Source organism: Microcaecilia unicolor, chromosome 7, assembly GCF_901765095.1.
Source record: "Microcaecilia unicolor chromosome 7, aMicUni1.1, whole genome shotgun sequence".
In the NCBI taxonomy this organism is placed as follows: Eukaryota; Metazoa; Chordata; class Amphibia; order Gymnophiona; family Siphonopidae; genus Microcaecilia; species Microcaecilia unicolor.
Genome location: NC_044037.1, coordinates 13,120,218 through 13,135,814, shown reverse-complemented (window position 1 = coordinate 13,135,814; position 15,597 = coordinate 13,120,218). Strand labels below are relative to the sequence as shown.

At 45.4% G+C, this 15,597-nt stretch overlaps 2 protein-coding genes across 5 annotated transcripts in view; one reads left to right on the top strand and one right to left on the bottom strand.

The window, feature by feature from the left end:
- The window catches only part of LOC115474705 (pre-mRNA 3'-end-processing factor FIP1-like), a 53,042-nt gene that overhangs the window by 19,260 nt on the left and 18,185 nt on the right, over positions 1-15,597 (bottom strand). For all 4 annotated transcript variants that reach the window (XM_030210328.1, XM_030210329.1, XM_030210330.1 and 1 more), the window contains 4 exons: positions 14,722-14,852; positions 10,413-10,540; positions 8,568-8,673; positions 3,858-4,074 (listed from right to left, as the gene is read on the bottom strand). In XM_030210328.1, coding sequence (XP_030066188.1) covers positions 3,858-4,074; positions 8,568-8,673; positions 10,413-10,540; positions 14,722-14,852 — 582 coding nt within the window. The remainder of the gene's footprint in view (positions 1-3,857; positions 4,075-8,567; positions 8,674-10,412; positions 10,541-14,721; positions 14,853-15,597) is intronic.
- LOC115474703 (ligand of Numb protein X 2-like) overlaps positions 1-15,597 on the top strand; it is a 132,389-nt gene that overhangs the window by 113,890 nt on the left and 2,902 nt on the right. The gene's annotated exons all lie outside the window — the stretch shown is intronic.

Below are 15,597 nucleotides of genomic sequence, written 5' to 3'. Positions count from 1 at the left end.
AGAGCTAGTATTCAGCGTAAGCTAGCCGGTTAGCTCCAATGAATATTAGTGCATAGCCAGGGCCACCAAGAGACAAAGCTGGGCTTGAGGCAGGGCCACCACTCCCTTCCAACAGAGGACACAGCCACCGACCCCCCCCCCCCCCCACTCGAGACGCAGCTGCCGTCACCGCCCCTCACTCGCTCAGGCTGCCACCACCCCCTACCTTCCTGCGTTAGTGCGTCTGGTCCTCCCCATTCTCCAAGGGGGTCCAGCACCGGGATCTGTCTCTCTCCTGTGTGCCGGGACCAGGTTATCGCGTTAATAGAATGGCCAGGGTCCTGACATGAGCAGGAGAGAGACTGACCCCCAGTGCCGGGCCCCCCCCTTGGAGGCCAGGCTCAGGGAAATTTCCCACCTCCCTGCCCCTCCCCCTCAGCAGCTCAGCGCATAGCAGCTAACCAGCTATATCACGCAATATAGCCTGCTATCCGTGAATATTCAAGTACTGGCCAGCTAAGTTTAGCGGGTAAACTGGACTGCATATATAGCAGTCCTATCTTTGCCCACTACTAATTTAACCGGTCAGCGCTGAATATTTACATACCTGGTTAAGTTAGAGCCAGCCCAAAAATCCCAGATAGTGATGCCGGTCACCTGAAACGGCCCGGCATTGAATATCTGCGCAGTCTGCCACAGTATATGGGCTATGGTGCATTTTTAAAGATACTCAACATGCAGATATAACTGTGATTATTATTACGTTCAACTATCAAAGGTCCTTCCGTTACGCAGGACTAGACGATACAGGGTCAGATAGTATTGACACGTTGTCTGTTTTCATAATATCACATTCTGTATCGCCTACGAATAACGTGAAATGTCTTTCCTACTCTTAATCTTCCAGCATGTTTCAAACCAAATAAATTAAAATTCTCAAACCCCCCCCCCCCCCCCATCAAAATAAGGTAAAAAAAAGTCCTATGAAAGTTATGGGCTGGTTGATATTCAAAACGATTTAACTGTCCAGAAATGGCCGCTGACCGGTTAAATCACTTGCGTCAGGGCTATCTGCTAATTTACAGCAGCACTTAACTGGTTAACGCCGCTGAAAATTAATGGTCAGTGCCTAAGTGAAAACCAGTTATTTTGGCGGCATTCCGGGGGGCGGAGTTGGCACTTGACCAGTTAAGAACCGATATTCGGCAGTTAACCGGCCAGGGTAACCGCATAAGTGAGATCCGCATAAAACACAGTCCTGTCTATGTAGCAACCCATGGCTGGTTAAGTTCTGAATATAGACGTAACCAGCCACGTGTTAGCCGGCGCCGCATAAACCGAAGCTCGGATATTGGATATCCAAGAATAACGCCGGTGGCAGTAAGCAGAACGCTCACCGCCGACCCTGGGGTCGATATTTGGCAGAAGGGTCATTCCATGTCAAGTGGTCTGGTGGTCCCTGCGCGAAGGCTGCAGTATGGGGTCAAACAGATTACTATATCTCAGCAAGTATTGCATCGGCGAACGTAAAACTTTACCAATGTTCACTGGGGACATGTACAGTGGTGGAAATAAGTATTTGATCCCTTGCTGATTTTGTAAGTTTGCCCACTGACAAAGACATGAGCAGCCCATAATTGAAGGGTAGGTTATTGGTAACAGTGAGAGATAGCACATCACAAATTAAATCCGGAAAATCACATTGTGGAAAGTATATGAATTTATTTGCATTCTGCAGAGGGAAATAAGTATTTAATCCCTCTGGCAAACAAGACCTAATACTTGGTGGCAAAACCCTTGTTGGCAAGCACAGCGGTCAGACGTCTTCTGTAGTTGATGATGAGGTTTGCACACATGTCAGGAGGAATTTTGGTCCACTCCTCTTTGCAGATCATCTCTAAATCATTAAGAGTTCTGGGCTGTCGCTTGGCAACTCGCAGCTTCAGCTCCCTCCATAAGTTTTCAATGGGATTAAGGTCTGGTGACTGGCTAGGCCACTCCATGACCCTAATGTGCTTCTTCCTGAGCCACTCCTTTGTTGCCTTGGCTGTATGTTTTGGGTCATTGTCGTGCTGGAAGACCCAGCCACGACCCATTTTTAAGGCCCTGGCGGAGGGAAGGAGGTTGTCACTCAGAATTGTACGGTACATGGCCCCATCCATTCTCCCATTGATGCGGTGAAGTAGTCCTGTGCCCTTAGCAGAGAAACACCCCCAAAACATAACATTTCCACCTCCATGCTTGACAGTGGGGACGGTGTTCTTTGGGTCATAGGCAGCATTTCTCTTCCTCCAAACACGGCGAGTTGAGTTCATGCCAAAGAGCTCAATTTTTGTCTCATCTGACCACAGCACCTTCTCCCAATCACTCTCGGCATCATCCAGGTGTTCACTGGCAAACTTCAGACGGGCCGTCACATGTGCCTTCCGGAGCAGGGGGACCTTGCGGGCACTGCAGGATTGCAATCCGTTATGTCGTAATGTGTTACCAATGGTTTTCGTGGTGACAGTGGTCCCAGCTGCCTTGAGATCATTGACAAGTTCCCCCCTTGTAGTTGTAGGCTGATTTCTAACCTTCCTCATGATCAAGGATACCCCACGAGGTGAGATTTTGCGTGGAGCCCCAGATCTTTGTCGATTGACAGTCATTTTGTACTTCTTCCATTTTCTTACTATGGCACCAACAGTTGTCTCCTTCTCGCCCAGCGTCTTACTGATGGTTTTGTAGCCCATTCCAGCCTTGTGCATGTGTATGATCTTGTCCCTGACATCCTTAGACAGCTCCTTGCTCTTGGCCATTTTGTAGAGGTTAGAGTCTGACTGATTCACTGAGTCTGTGGACAGGTGTCTTTCATACAGGTGACCATTGCCGACAGCTGTCTGTCATGCAGGTAACGAGTTGATTGGAGCATCTACCTGGTCTGTAGGGGCCAGATCTCTTACTGGTTGGTGGGGGATCAAATACTTATTTCCCTCTGCAGAATGCAAATAAATTCATATACTTTCCACAATGTGATTTTCCGGATTTAATTTGTGATGTGCTATCTCTCACTGTTACCAATAACCTACCCTTCAATTATGGGCTGCTCATGTCTTTGTCAGTGGGCAAACTTACAAAATCAGCAAGGGATCAAATACTTATTTCCACCACTGTATGAATGTTCACAGAAAATTTCATCGAAATCCGTGATGGTCGCGCAGGGACCACCAGACCACTTGACATGGAATGACCCAGTAAGAGCCTCCTGGACAGGTAAATCACTTGCGCCTGCCTAACTGGTGATGTTCAGCGGTTCTGAACCAGACAGCACACTGAATATCGGGAACTATTCACCCCTGCCGTGCCCGCTTAGCACGGGGGCGGTCCATGGGCAGAGCCGGTTACTGGCAATATTTAGACCATTAACCGATTAAGGAAGTGGATAAAGCTAACTGCTCACCTGTCTGAAGATTGGGGTGTAAGCAGTTAACTTCCAGCAGGCCACTGTAACCAGATAGTCAGTGCTGGAACCGGGCCATGGCCTGGCATTAGATATTCGGGAACTGTCCAAACTCTGGGTTTTCTTTAAAAATAGGTTTCAATACTGGTACTCAACAACTTAACCAGAAACCTTATTACAAAATCAAAAAAATTAAATTAAATTAAATGTGCTCTATAGCACCCCAAAAAAACTGAGCACATTTAATTTAATTTAATATTTTTGTTTTTTTGATTTTGTAATAAGGTTTCTGGTTAAGTTATTAGATATTCGGGCTCAGTTCTGCCCACATCTGTCACCTGCTTAAAACTCATCAGCTGCCATAGGCTGAATACTGCCACCTACATTTCCCAGAGGCAACTGCCTAGACAGTCCTGGCCTACCCTGCTCTAGTAATTACCTGGTGGGTGCAGAGGTGGAGGAACATTAGTCACGGGCGGAGGAGGGTGCAGGAAGTGAGGCGGAGGCGGCCTGGTGAGCGGCAGAGGGGGAGGACCGCTTGGAGGGACGAACGGTGGTGGTGGCTGCTGCGGAGGAGGTGGTTGTGCTGGTTTCTGTTGAGGTTGAGAGTTTGGCTGATTTGTTCCTTGCGGTATATTTCCATGATCTCCAAGAACCTGTTTCAAAGAAAAAGAAGAGAGAAAAAGAATCCTTCCTCCAACAGGGTCTCGGAATCGTTCCTATGCTAGGGCTGTAAGAGGTCTCACGACCCACAAAGAGAATCCAGTTTCCTTCAGCTACAAGAAGAACTCTTCCATATCAGCAGGACGTGAGCAGCACTAAAAGCTGCAATCATAGAGGTTTCTTCACCTTTCAAACACCCTTTCAGGCTGGGACAAGCTCCTCAGGAGCTTAGTCGAAAGTGTGGCGGAGCCGGTGGGGGGAAAAGGGGTTGGTGGTTGGGAGGCGAGGATAGTGGTGGGCAGACTTATACAGTCTGTGCCAGAACCGGTGGTGGGAGGCGGGGATGGTGGTTGGGAGGCGGGGATGGTGCTGGGCAGACTTATACAGTCTGTGCCAGAGCCGGTGGTGGGAGGCGGGGCTGGTGGTTGGGAGGCGGGGATAGTGCTAAGCAGACTTATATGGTCTGTGCCAGAGCCAGTGGTTGGGAGGTGGGGATAGTGCTGGGCAGACTTATACGGTCTGTGCCAGAGCCGGTGGTGGGAGGCGGGACTGGTGGTTGAGAGGCGGGGATACCCTAATTTCCCCTTACGTTCCCGTCCGTAACCTCCGCTCACAGGACAAATCCCTCCTCTCAGTACCCTTCTCCACCACTGCCAACTCCAGGCTCCGCTCATTCTGCCTCGCCTCACCCTATGCTTGGAATAAACTTCCTGAGCCCTTACGCCAAGCCCCCTCCCTACCCATCTTCAAATCCTTGCTCAAAGCCCACCTCTTCAATGTTGCTTTCGGCACCTAACCTTTATACCTTTCAGGAAATCTAGACTGCCCCTATTTGACTGACTGTACATTTGTCCTTTAGATTGTAAGCTCCTTTGAGCAGGGACTGTCCTTCTATGTTAAATTGTACAGCGCTGCGTAACCCTAGTAGCGCTTTAGAAATGTCAAGTAGTAGTAGTAGTATAGTGGTGGGCAGACTTATACAGTCTGTGCCAGAACCGGTGGTGGGAGGCGGGGCTGGTGGTTGGGAGGCGGGGATAGTGCTGGGCAGACTTATACGGTCTGTGCCCTGAAAAAGACAGGTACAAATCAAGGTAAGGTATACACATATGAGTTTATCTTGTTGGGCAGACTGGATGGACCATGCAAGTCTTTTTCTGCCGTCATCTACTATGTTACTATGTTCGATATTCAGCTGGCAGTGGGCAATGCTGTTAATGTCCACTGCAGGTATTGAACCCGGATCTTCAATGCCAGGCCATATCCAGTCAACAGCATTGAACATCCTTTTTTTTTTTTTTAATGCTGGCCAGCGAATGCCTGGATAACTCAATATTCAGAGCTAACCAGCCATTTGTTAGCACATAAAGATAGGGCTGGAGGGTGCGGATAACATGAAGAAGGATCTAGCAAAGCTTGAAGAATGGTATGATAATTAGCAACTAAGATTTAATGCTAAGAAATTCAGGGTCATGCACTTGGGGTACAAGAATCCAAGGGAACGGTACAATATTGGGGGTGAAGCGCTTCTGGGTATGAAAGAAGGTAAGGACTTGGGGGTGATTGAACTTAAGGTGGCCAAACAGGTAGAAAAGGCGACAGTCAAAGCCAGAAGGATGCTTGGGTGCATAAGGAGAGGGATGAGCAGCAGGAAAAAAAGAGGTGATAGCGCCCTTGTACAAGTCTCTGGTGAAGCCCCATTTAAAGTACTGTATGCAATTCTGGAGACCGCACCTACGGAAAGATATAAACAGGATGGAGTCGGTCCAGAAGGTGAGACTGAAAGATGCTGCAACCCTCTATGTGGATAATGATGAAAGGAAAAGCAAATTTGCTAAACAAATACTTTTCTTCTGTTTTTACTGAAGAAAATCCTGGAGAAGGACCACGACTGATTGGCAAAAGTACATATGAGAATGGAGTGGATATAGCACCGTTCACGGAAGAGAGTGTGTATCAACAACTAGAAAAACTAAAGGTGGACAAAGCCGTAGGACCGGATGGGATCCACCCCAGGATATTGAGGGAGCTCAGAGAGGTTATGGCGGGTCCTCTTAAAGATTTGTTTAATAAATCCTTGGAGACGGGAGAGGTTCCGAGGGATTGGAGAACGGCGGAGGTGGTCCCTCTTCACAAAAGTGGTGATAGGGAAGAAGCTGGAAACTACAGGCCGGTAAGCCTCACTTCGATTATTGGAAAAGTAATGGAAGCGATGCTGAAGGAAAGGATAGTGAATTTCCTGGAAGAAAATGAGTTGCAAGATCCGAGACAACATGGTTTTACCAAAGGGAAATCGTGCCAAACGAATCTCATTGAATTCTTTGATTGGGTGACCGGAGAATTGAACCGTGGACGTGCTATACACGTAATCTACTTAGATTTCAGCAAGGCTTTTGACACGGTTCCCCACAGGAGGCTCTTAAATAAACTGGATGGGCTGAAGATAGGACCCAAAGTGGTGAACTGGATTAGGAACTGGTTGACGGACAGGCGCCAGAGGGTGGTGGTGAATGGAATTCGCTCGGATGAGGGAAAGGTGAGTAGTGGAGTGCCTCAGGGATCGGTTCTGGGGCCGATTCTGTTCAATATATTTGTAAGTGACATTGCCAAAGGGTTAGAAGGTAAAGTTTGCCTTTTTGCGGATGATACTAAGAGTGGACACCCGGGAGGGAGTGGAAAACGTGAACAAGGATCTGCAGAAGCTAGAAGAATGGTCTAAGATTCGGCAATTAAAATTCAATGTGAAGAAATGCAAAGTGATGCACTTAGGGAGTAGAAATCCATGGGAGACATATGTGTTAGGCGGTGAGAGTCTGAGATGTACAGATGGGGAGAGGGATCTTGGGATGATAGTATCTGAGGATCTGAAGGCGACAAAACAGTGTGACAACGCGGTGGCCGTAAGTAGAAGGTTGCTAGGCTGTTTAGAGAGGGGAGTGACCAGCAGAAGAAAAGAGGTGTTGATGCCCCTGTACAAGTCGTTGGTGAGGCCCCACCTGGAGTATTGTGTTCAGTTTTGGAGGCCGTATCTTGCTAAAGATGTAAAAAGAATTGAAGTGGTGCAAAGAAAAGCTACAAAAATGGTATGGGATTTGCGTTACAAGACGTACGAGGAGAGACTTGCTGACCTGAACATGTATACCCTGGAGGAAAGGAGAAACAGGGGTGATATGATACAGATGTTCAAATATTTGAAAGGTATTAATCCGCAAATGAACCTGTTCCAGAGACGGGAAGGCGGTAGAACTAGAGGACATGAAATGAGGTTGAAGGGCGGCAGACTCAAGAAAAATGTCAGGAAGTATTTTTTCACGGAGAGAATGGTGGGTACTTGGAATGCCCTCCCGCGGGAGATGGTGGAGATGAAAACGGTAACAGAATTCAAAAATGCATGGGATAAATATTAAGGAATCCTGTTCAGAAGGAAGCGATCCTCAGAAGCTTAGCGGAGATTGGGTGGCAGCACCGGTGGTTGGGAGGCGGGGCTAGTACTGGGCAGACTTCTACGGTCTGTGCCCTGAAAATGGTAGATACAAATCAAGGTCAGGTTTACATATAAAGTAGTGCATATGAATTTATCTTGTTGTGCAGACTGGCTGGACCGTGCAGGTCTTTTTCTGCTGTCACCTACTATGTTACTATGTAACAGTCTGTAGAGATGAGCTGAGACACAGTGCAGGTTCGATCACGCACACTGAAGATGCTTTTCTAGAAATTCCTGCAATGCTATGTGAGCGTCAGGTTGGCCCTGGTGTCATCTACAGGTGTGATGGGCAATTCACTCATCTTCAGAGAACTGTTTTATTTTCCTGGGGTCACCAATCACTGCTTTGACTTTAGAGTGACAGTCATTTTAGGGAATATTTGCTAACGTTAGATTATATGCACCTAGAACAGTGTCCACCTCAGGGATGCAGCCCTTTCTCGACTTGCGAGTATGTGCCAGGCATAGATACACAGAACAGATCAGAATTTTCTTTCATTGGAAAAATTATACTTCCATCTTAACAACAGTAATACATTCCAGTGGAATAAACTATTGTGTTTCTGCACTGATCGATTGTCATAAATTTTAACCAACTGGCAAGGGCAAAGGCATCACATACACAAAAGACGTTTGGTCCTTATCTTGCGATTACTTTCGATTTTAAGACTATGCGATGGGATGAGCAGTCAAATAAATGTGACCATCTCTGGGAAAAGGCAAAATATTGAGAATGGCCAATTTTTCATTTCATGGGTCCATAAGCAATCTGAAGAAATTACGTTTGTAACTTCTGTAACTTCTTTTTTTCACATAAAAGGATGGGGTTTGGACTGTTGTATTACAAATAATTTGCTCTAACAGAATTCATTAAAACTTCATTTTTTTGTTTCTGCCGACTTTAGTCCCCCTTTCCCAGAAACGGACACGTATTTTGAAGGAAAATCTCCTGAAAGCAACTGGGATTACAGGAACGATTTGCAACACAGGCACCCAACTCTTTACCTGAATGGGATTCTCCTCGGATGCATGCTTATCCCTCCGCCTTCCTTCCACTCGCCTGATAGTGCCTGCAAGTCCGCCAATCACATCGATCGTTCCACCCAGCTTCCTGATGTAAAGTACACAAATTGTCTCAGCAATGACACTAAATACCAGGTCAAGTAACATTTGCAAAGGTGGCGGGAAGGTTCTCTTGCAGACAGGGTCTGGAAGAGACTTGGCCTGCCCTTGCTTTAAACAAGATGCTTCATTTGTGCAAATTTTATGTCTATACAGTAAGAAACCTATTAACCCATGCCTGATTTATCCAGATATTCATGTAACCTTTATATCTCCAAGGGTTGGCGAGAGAGTTGACTTGGAGCACCTAGGGAAAGATGCTGGTAGGACCTTGGAATTCTAGGGAGAAGGCTGATCTCCTAGTGTGGACAGCAGGCTGACTTGGCTACATTTCCCTTCTAAGGGAAAAAAGGATAGTGAACAATTAAATGCAGACTGTCTAGTCTGTCTGGTTAACTAGTTAGAGATATCCTTAGCACAAGAGGGCTGTGGTAAGGGCATGGAAAGGTGATAACTGGAGATACAGCAGCGTAAGTGTCCCAGCCTGAAGGTTGACAGTAGAGACATCATCTTAGTGAGAGCAAGAGCACTGTAAGTGGGGGTTGGGGGGGGGGGGGCAAATAACCACATGACTCAATCTGTTTGCTTATCATACACAAACATCTACCATGGTATTAATCCCAATCAGACTGATGTGGAGTAACCATCTCTGACAATACTGTGTACAAGTTATAAAAATCACGCTTCCTCATTGATGAGTCACAGCCTGGTACCCTCGGACATGGCAGCTGATACACTCACAGCTATCCTTTTTTTTTTTTTAATTTATATTTTACAAAATATACACAGATGACAAGAAGAATTAAACACAATCATCCCCAACCAAACTAACGATCAATGCACAAAGCATACCGTGTTCCTTCAGTATGCAGCAAATTAAAGACCCCCAAACAGCTAGTCACTAGGATCCCTAATCTGTCCCCATACCCTCCACTTAAACCCCCTCCCTCCCCCCTGCACAAAGTGTTGCAGTACCAAGATCTGGTTACAATACAACTCCTAATGATCAAGGTTGAGTGACCCGACACTGACTTTTCCAACCAGCTGATCTAGACATCCCAAGCACTCATAGCTAAACTGATGCAACATATGGGGTGGGAGTGGAGTGGGCATGGGGGCAGATGCAGTTGCAAGGGTACTCGAGGTGGGCTGGGCTTGCCTAAGAACGACCATGATGCTGCTCCACCACGCCCCTCTGTTGTCCTGCCACTAGCCCTATAATAATCGGGCTGTGGTGTGCACACGCACCCTAGATGGGTGGCAGGACACCGTCCCACAAGCCACTCCACGGGTAAGTGTGGCAGGATCAGGGTCAGGGTCACGGCAGCACCAAAACACCTCACACAGCACTCTCTCTGACTTTCTTTCTTTGCCTTTCCCTTACCAGCACCTTCATTCTGTTGTTATCTTGGTATTTATAACTCTGTCATGCCTCTTGTTTTCAAAACCACTCCTGGCCAGCAAAAGAGTGCCAGGTCTAAAGCATTCTCAAGGAGAGGGTGCGGAACAGAAGGCCTATCAGCCATCTTCCCAGCTCACAATTAGCTCAATGTAATGGGTATTCAGGAAATCAGAAAGTATGGCTTTTCTGTCACCGCAGTTAAGCTGCCCTTTTCCTCACATGTTGCGAGTGGGAAGTCTCCTTCAAATCCTGACCCTGAGAACCAGGACTAACCTGGCATCAGTTACATGCATAAAAGAAAGCTCAAATCATTTGCTTGGCTATACCTGTTGGGAGGAGGGCCTGCCTTCATCCGCCCTCCGACAAGAGACGGCGACAAATCCAGTTTAAGTTCTGGGGTGATAAGACTGTTCTCTGGCTCATTCTCTGTACTTCCTGCTCCTCCCTGCTGAACCTGTAAAGAAAAATTCCCAGGTACACTTTCTCTCTCTGGTGTCCATTTCATAGGCATTTGAAGACACATTAGAAAACAATACTTATTCATTTGAATGGCACAATAGTTTTAAACCGATTTCAAAACAATGTCAAAATATCGGACCACAACAGGACTCTTGAAAGGTTCACCTTTTCTGTCATTCTCTATTCAGAAGGAGAAAAAAAAAGGTTTTTCACAACTGTAAAGTTACAACAAAAACCGACCCCTTAATATCAGGTGAATTTTGTAACCTGGAATACCCAAATTAATCCCTGTGCATCTGCAGCTATGGTTACCAAGTCTTCTCTGTGCCCCCCGGGGACCATTTGCCTGTAATCTAGCACTCTCTTCACCTGATTCATCTACTGTATTCGATATAAACCAACTTCACAGCACGGCAATGTAAAAGCCACCTTAGGAGAAAGGGTTAGGTTAGCGTAAGAGTTAATCATAAGATACACAACCCAAACTGAATGTAGTTGGTTTGGATTTGTATTGCAGCTCCAAGAACTCACTCTGCAAAACTCCTTTATGCAGAGGCCTCAAATATAATTAAAGCTATTTAAAATGCAACACAGGATTAACCTGATCCACTTGTTTTGAAATGTCTGTATATAGATTGGGTGGGTCAATTTTGGGACCAGAGGGAAAAGTGGAGGGAAGAAGATATACTGCCTCCCGTCATTATACAGTATGACACAAACTGTTTTATTAAGACTTCAACAAAATCTAACTAGGCATAGGTGTCTATATCATTCCAGAAGAACTCTGTAACAACCAGGCGTAGGTGTCCATACTATTCCGGAACAAATCTTCAATTACCAGGTGTAAGTGTCCCTACCATTCCGGGAGAACTCTGCAACAACTACCACCATTCCAGAAGAACTCTGCAACAACCAGACATAGGTGTCCTACCATTCCAGAAGAACTCTGCAACAACCACTACCATTTCGGAATAACTCTGCAACAACCACTACCAATCCGGAACAACTCTGCAACAACCAGACATAGGTGTCCTACAATTCCGGAACAACTCTGCAACAACCACTACCATTCCGGAACAACTCTGCAACAACCAGACATAAGTGTCCTACCATTCCGGAAGAACTCTGCAACAATCACTACCATTCCGGAAGAACTCTGCAACAACCACTACCATTCCGGAACAACTCTGCAACAACCAGACATAGGTGTCCTACCATTCCAGAAGAACTCTGCAACAACCACTACCATTCCAGAACAACTCTGCAACAACCACTACCAATCCGGAACAACTCTGCAACAACCAGACATAGGTGTCCTACCATTTCAGACCAACTCTGCAACAACTGCTACCTTTTCGGAACAACTCTGCAACAACCAGACATAGGTGAGCTACCATTCTGGAACAACTCTGCAACAACCACTACCATTTCGGAACAACTCTGCAACAACCACTACCAATCCGGAACAACTCTGCAACAACCAGACATAGGTGTCCTACCATTCCAGAACAACTCTGCAACAACCACTACCATTTCGGAACAACTCTGCAACAACCACTACCAATCCGGAACAACTCTGCAACAACCAGACACAGGTGTCCTACCATTCTGGAACAACTCTGCAACAACCGCTACCATTTCAGACCAACTCTGCAACAACTGCTACCTTTTCGGAACAATTCTGCAACAAGCAGACATAGGTGTCCTACAATTCCGGAAGAACTCTGCAACAACCACTACCATTTTGGAACAACTCTGCAACAACCAGACATAGGTGTCCTACCATTCCGGAAGAACTCTGCAACAACCACTACCATTTCAGACCAACTCTGCAACAACTGCTACCTTTTCGGAACAACTCTGCAACAACTGCTACCTTTTCGGAACAACTCTGCAACAAGCAGACATAGGTATCCTACAATTCCGGAAGAACTCTGCAACAACCACTACCATTTTGGAACAACTCTGCAACAACCACTACCATTTTGGAACAACTCTGCAACAAGCAGACATAGGTGTCCTACAATTCTGGAAGAACTCTGCAACAACCACTACCATTTTGGAACAACTCTGCAACAACCAGACATAGGTGTCCTACCATTCCGGAAGAACTCTGCAACAACCACTACCATTTCAGACCAACTCTGCAACAACTGCTACCTTTTCGGAACAACTCTGCAACAACTGCTACCTTTTCGGAACAACTCTGCAACAAGCAGACATAGGTGTCCTACAATTCCGGAAGAACTCTGCAACAACCACTACCATTTTGGAACAACTCTGCAACAACCACTACCATTCCGGAACAACTCTGCAACAACCACTACCATTCCGGAACAACTCTGCAACAACCAGACATACCTACCATTCTGGAACAACTCTGTAACAACCGGATGTGAGTGCCCATACCATTCTTAACAATTCTGTAACAGCCTCTGATGTGGTCAGAACAGAGGGGTAAAAATACAAGTATCTATAGGCAATCACAGCTGGATAAATGAACGTTCCACTTCTAAGACTGCTGTATCAAAGCTCTCTTCATGTTCCAAGCAAAGTCATTTCTCATAAAAATATGTTGGTCTTTTAGGGCCTGATAGGTGCCTACGAGGCGTATTTTTAAAGCACTTAGACTTAACAAAGTTTTATAGTAACCTATGGGACTTTGTAAGTCTAAGTGCTTTGAAAATGAGCCCCTATGTGTGTATTTATAAAATAGGCACCCAAAAAGCAACTAGATGCTACCCATGTACTTGTGAGGAAAATACATGTGTTATAAAATATCCAGACAATGCCTCTGGAAACATAAGAACAGACCATCTTGTCACTGTGCATAGTTACTGAGAGTTTTATGAATATCCCTTTTGCACATATGACACAGGCTTGGCACAAGGAAAAACCCCTTTTAAAATTACCCTCCAGGTGGGATCGACTGCATAAGCTAATTATAAATCACTGAATATGATAAGGAAATAGTGAAATACAGAAAGCAATGACAAACCTCCTGGCCTATCATCTATTACAAAACCACAGACCCTGCAGGCCACCCCCATCACCAACAATAATCCTATGAACAATTCATAGCCCCAGTGCAATGATCAACAGACTTGTGTCATCACCCAACTTAATCGCCCTGGATTTCCAGGAGAGGCTCTTAGAAGGATTACAGTTTGCCACTTGTTTTACCATAGAAATGCACCGACTAATCTCCAACCCCCAACAGACCAAAGCATCCCCTAGCAGTAATATTCCTCGAAGTTAAACTTTTGACAAATGCTCAGCCATTACAACCGACCAACAGAAGTAGAGGTTGACCAACAGACAAAGCCCACTCGGGAGATGGTGCTTAAAAACGTGATATGATACAGACGTTCAAATATTTGAAAGGTATTAATCCGCAAACGAACCTTTTACGGAGATACGAAAGCGGTAGAACGAGAGGACATGAAATGAGATTGAAGGGGGGCAGACTCAAGAAAAATGCCAGGAAGTATTTTTTCACGGAGAGAGTGGTGGATACTTGGAATGCCCTCCTGCGGGAGGTGGTGGAGATGAAAATGGTAACGGAATTAAAAAATGCGTGAGATAAACATAAAGGAATCCTGTTCAGAAGAAATGGATCCTCAGAAGCTTAGCCGAGATTGGGTGGCAGAGCCGGTGGTTGGGAGGCGGGGCTGGTGGTTGGGAGGCGGGGATAGTGCTGGGCAGACTTGTACGGTCTGTGCCCTGAAAAAGACAGGTACAAATCAAGGTAAGGTATACACAAAAAAGTGGCACATTTCTTGGGCAGACTGGATGGACTATGCGGGTCTTTTTCTGCTGTCATCTACTATGTTACTATGTTTAATTGATTGCTTGCACAAAGGACCCAACACGGTCTGTGCTTCAGCGTAATAGGACGCCTGCTTCAGGGGTCACAAATAGTATTGTAAAAAAAGGACATATAAAAGTGTCATACATATATAACAGCATATTATATATTCAAATATCAATAAAACGTTTTTAAGCACCATCTCCCCAGTTGGCTTTGTCTGTTGGTCAGTCTCTACTTCTGTTGGTCTGTTTTGCTTATCGTGGAGGTTTTCCCTGTTTATTGTTCCTGACTCAAGCCACTACAACCCTCAGGAAAGTTGCAGACTGAGCAGCGACTGGCTGAACACAAACACGATGGCTAAATACCGTTATCATATTCTCCACGCTTTCAGGGGGTGAGGCATCCAGTCCCAGCTGAAGCCGCTTCTGTTTCTCACAGTAAGCTTTCCAAGTGTCCTCGTTAAAACCATAATTGAAATAATCTGATAAATCGGCACCTACGAAAGAGAAAAAGTTAACACAGGAGAATATATTTTGTCACAAAACTCCACTGTTTCCTGGTGTGAAAAAAAATAATACTCACTTATTAAATTGTGCTCCAGAAATCTTTATCAATCAGTTTATTAAAAACCTTAAATCAACAAACATTTCCTTCCTGCTTACTGCATAGGCTCAATCCTGTCAGCATGTATTAATTAACTCACTTGTACACATTGAGGATTCCTCTTATCACATCACTTTCATTTTACATCATTAACAATAATCTTATCCTGACCAAACAGGTTTATATACATTACCAGATGATAAAGTTCAAGTTCTATTACCCCCACCCAACCAATTACTGCCCTGAGTTATCAAGTGGGCATAACTTCAAAAAGTTCCTTCATTCCAATAAACCCATCAGTTTATTATATTTCCGTGCTCTTCAATTCTTAAATCCAGTCAACGCCTTTCGGCTTTTTGAACTTTTTGAGCTGTCATATCTTCACATACATTTCAGCAGATATTTAAAGCCAAAATCCTCCTTCCTGGAAGTGTCCATATATTAGTTTTTGGTTGGCTGTAGAATATAGAACTTGCAGTCCTGAACAAATTATAACCTCTTTTTATTCATCAAAATGAATCAGGCTACCCTCTTGGTCTCCAACACATGATTTTCTATTGACGCGGGAGAACGTTATAAAATCGATAGCCATCGCAAGTTCTTTTATTCCACGTTCCACCCTGTTGCAGAGTTTAGTA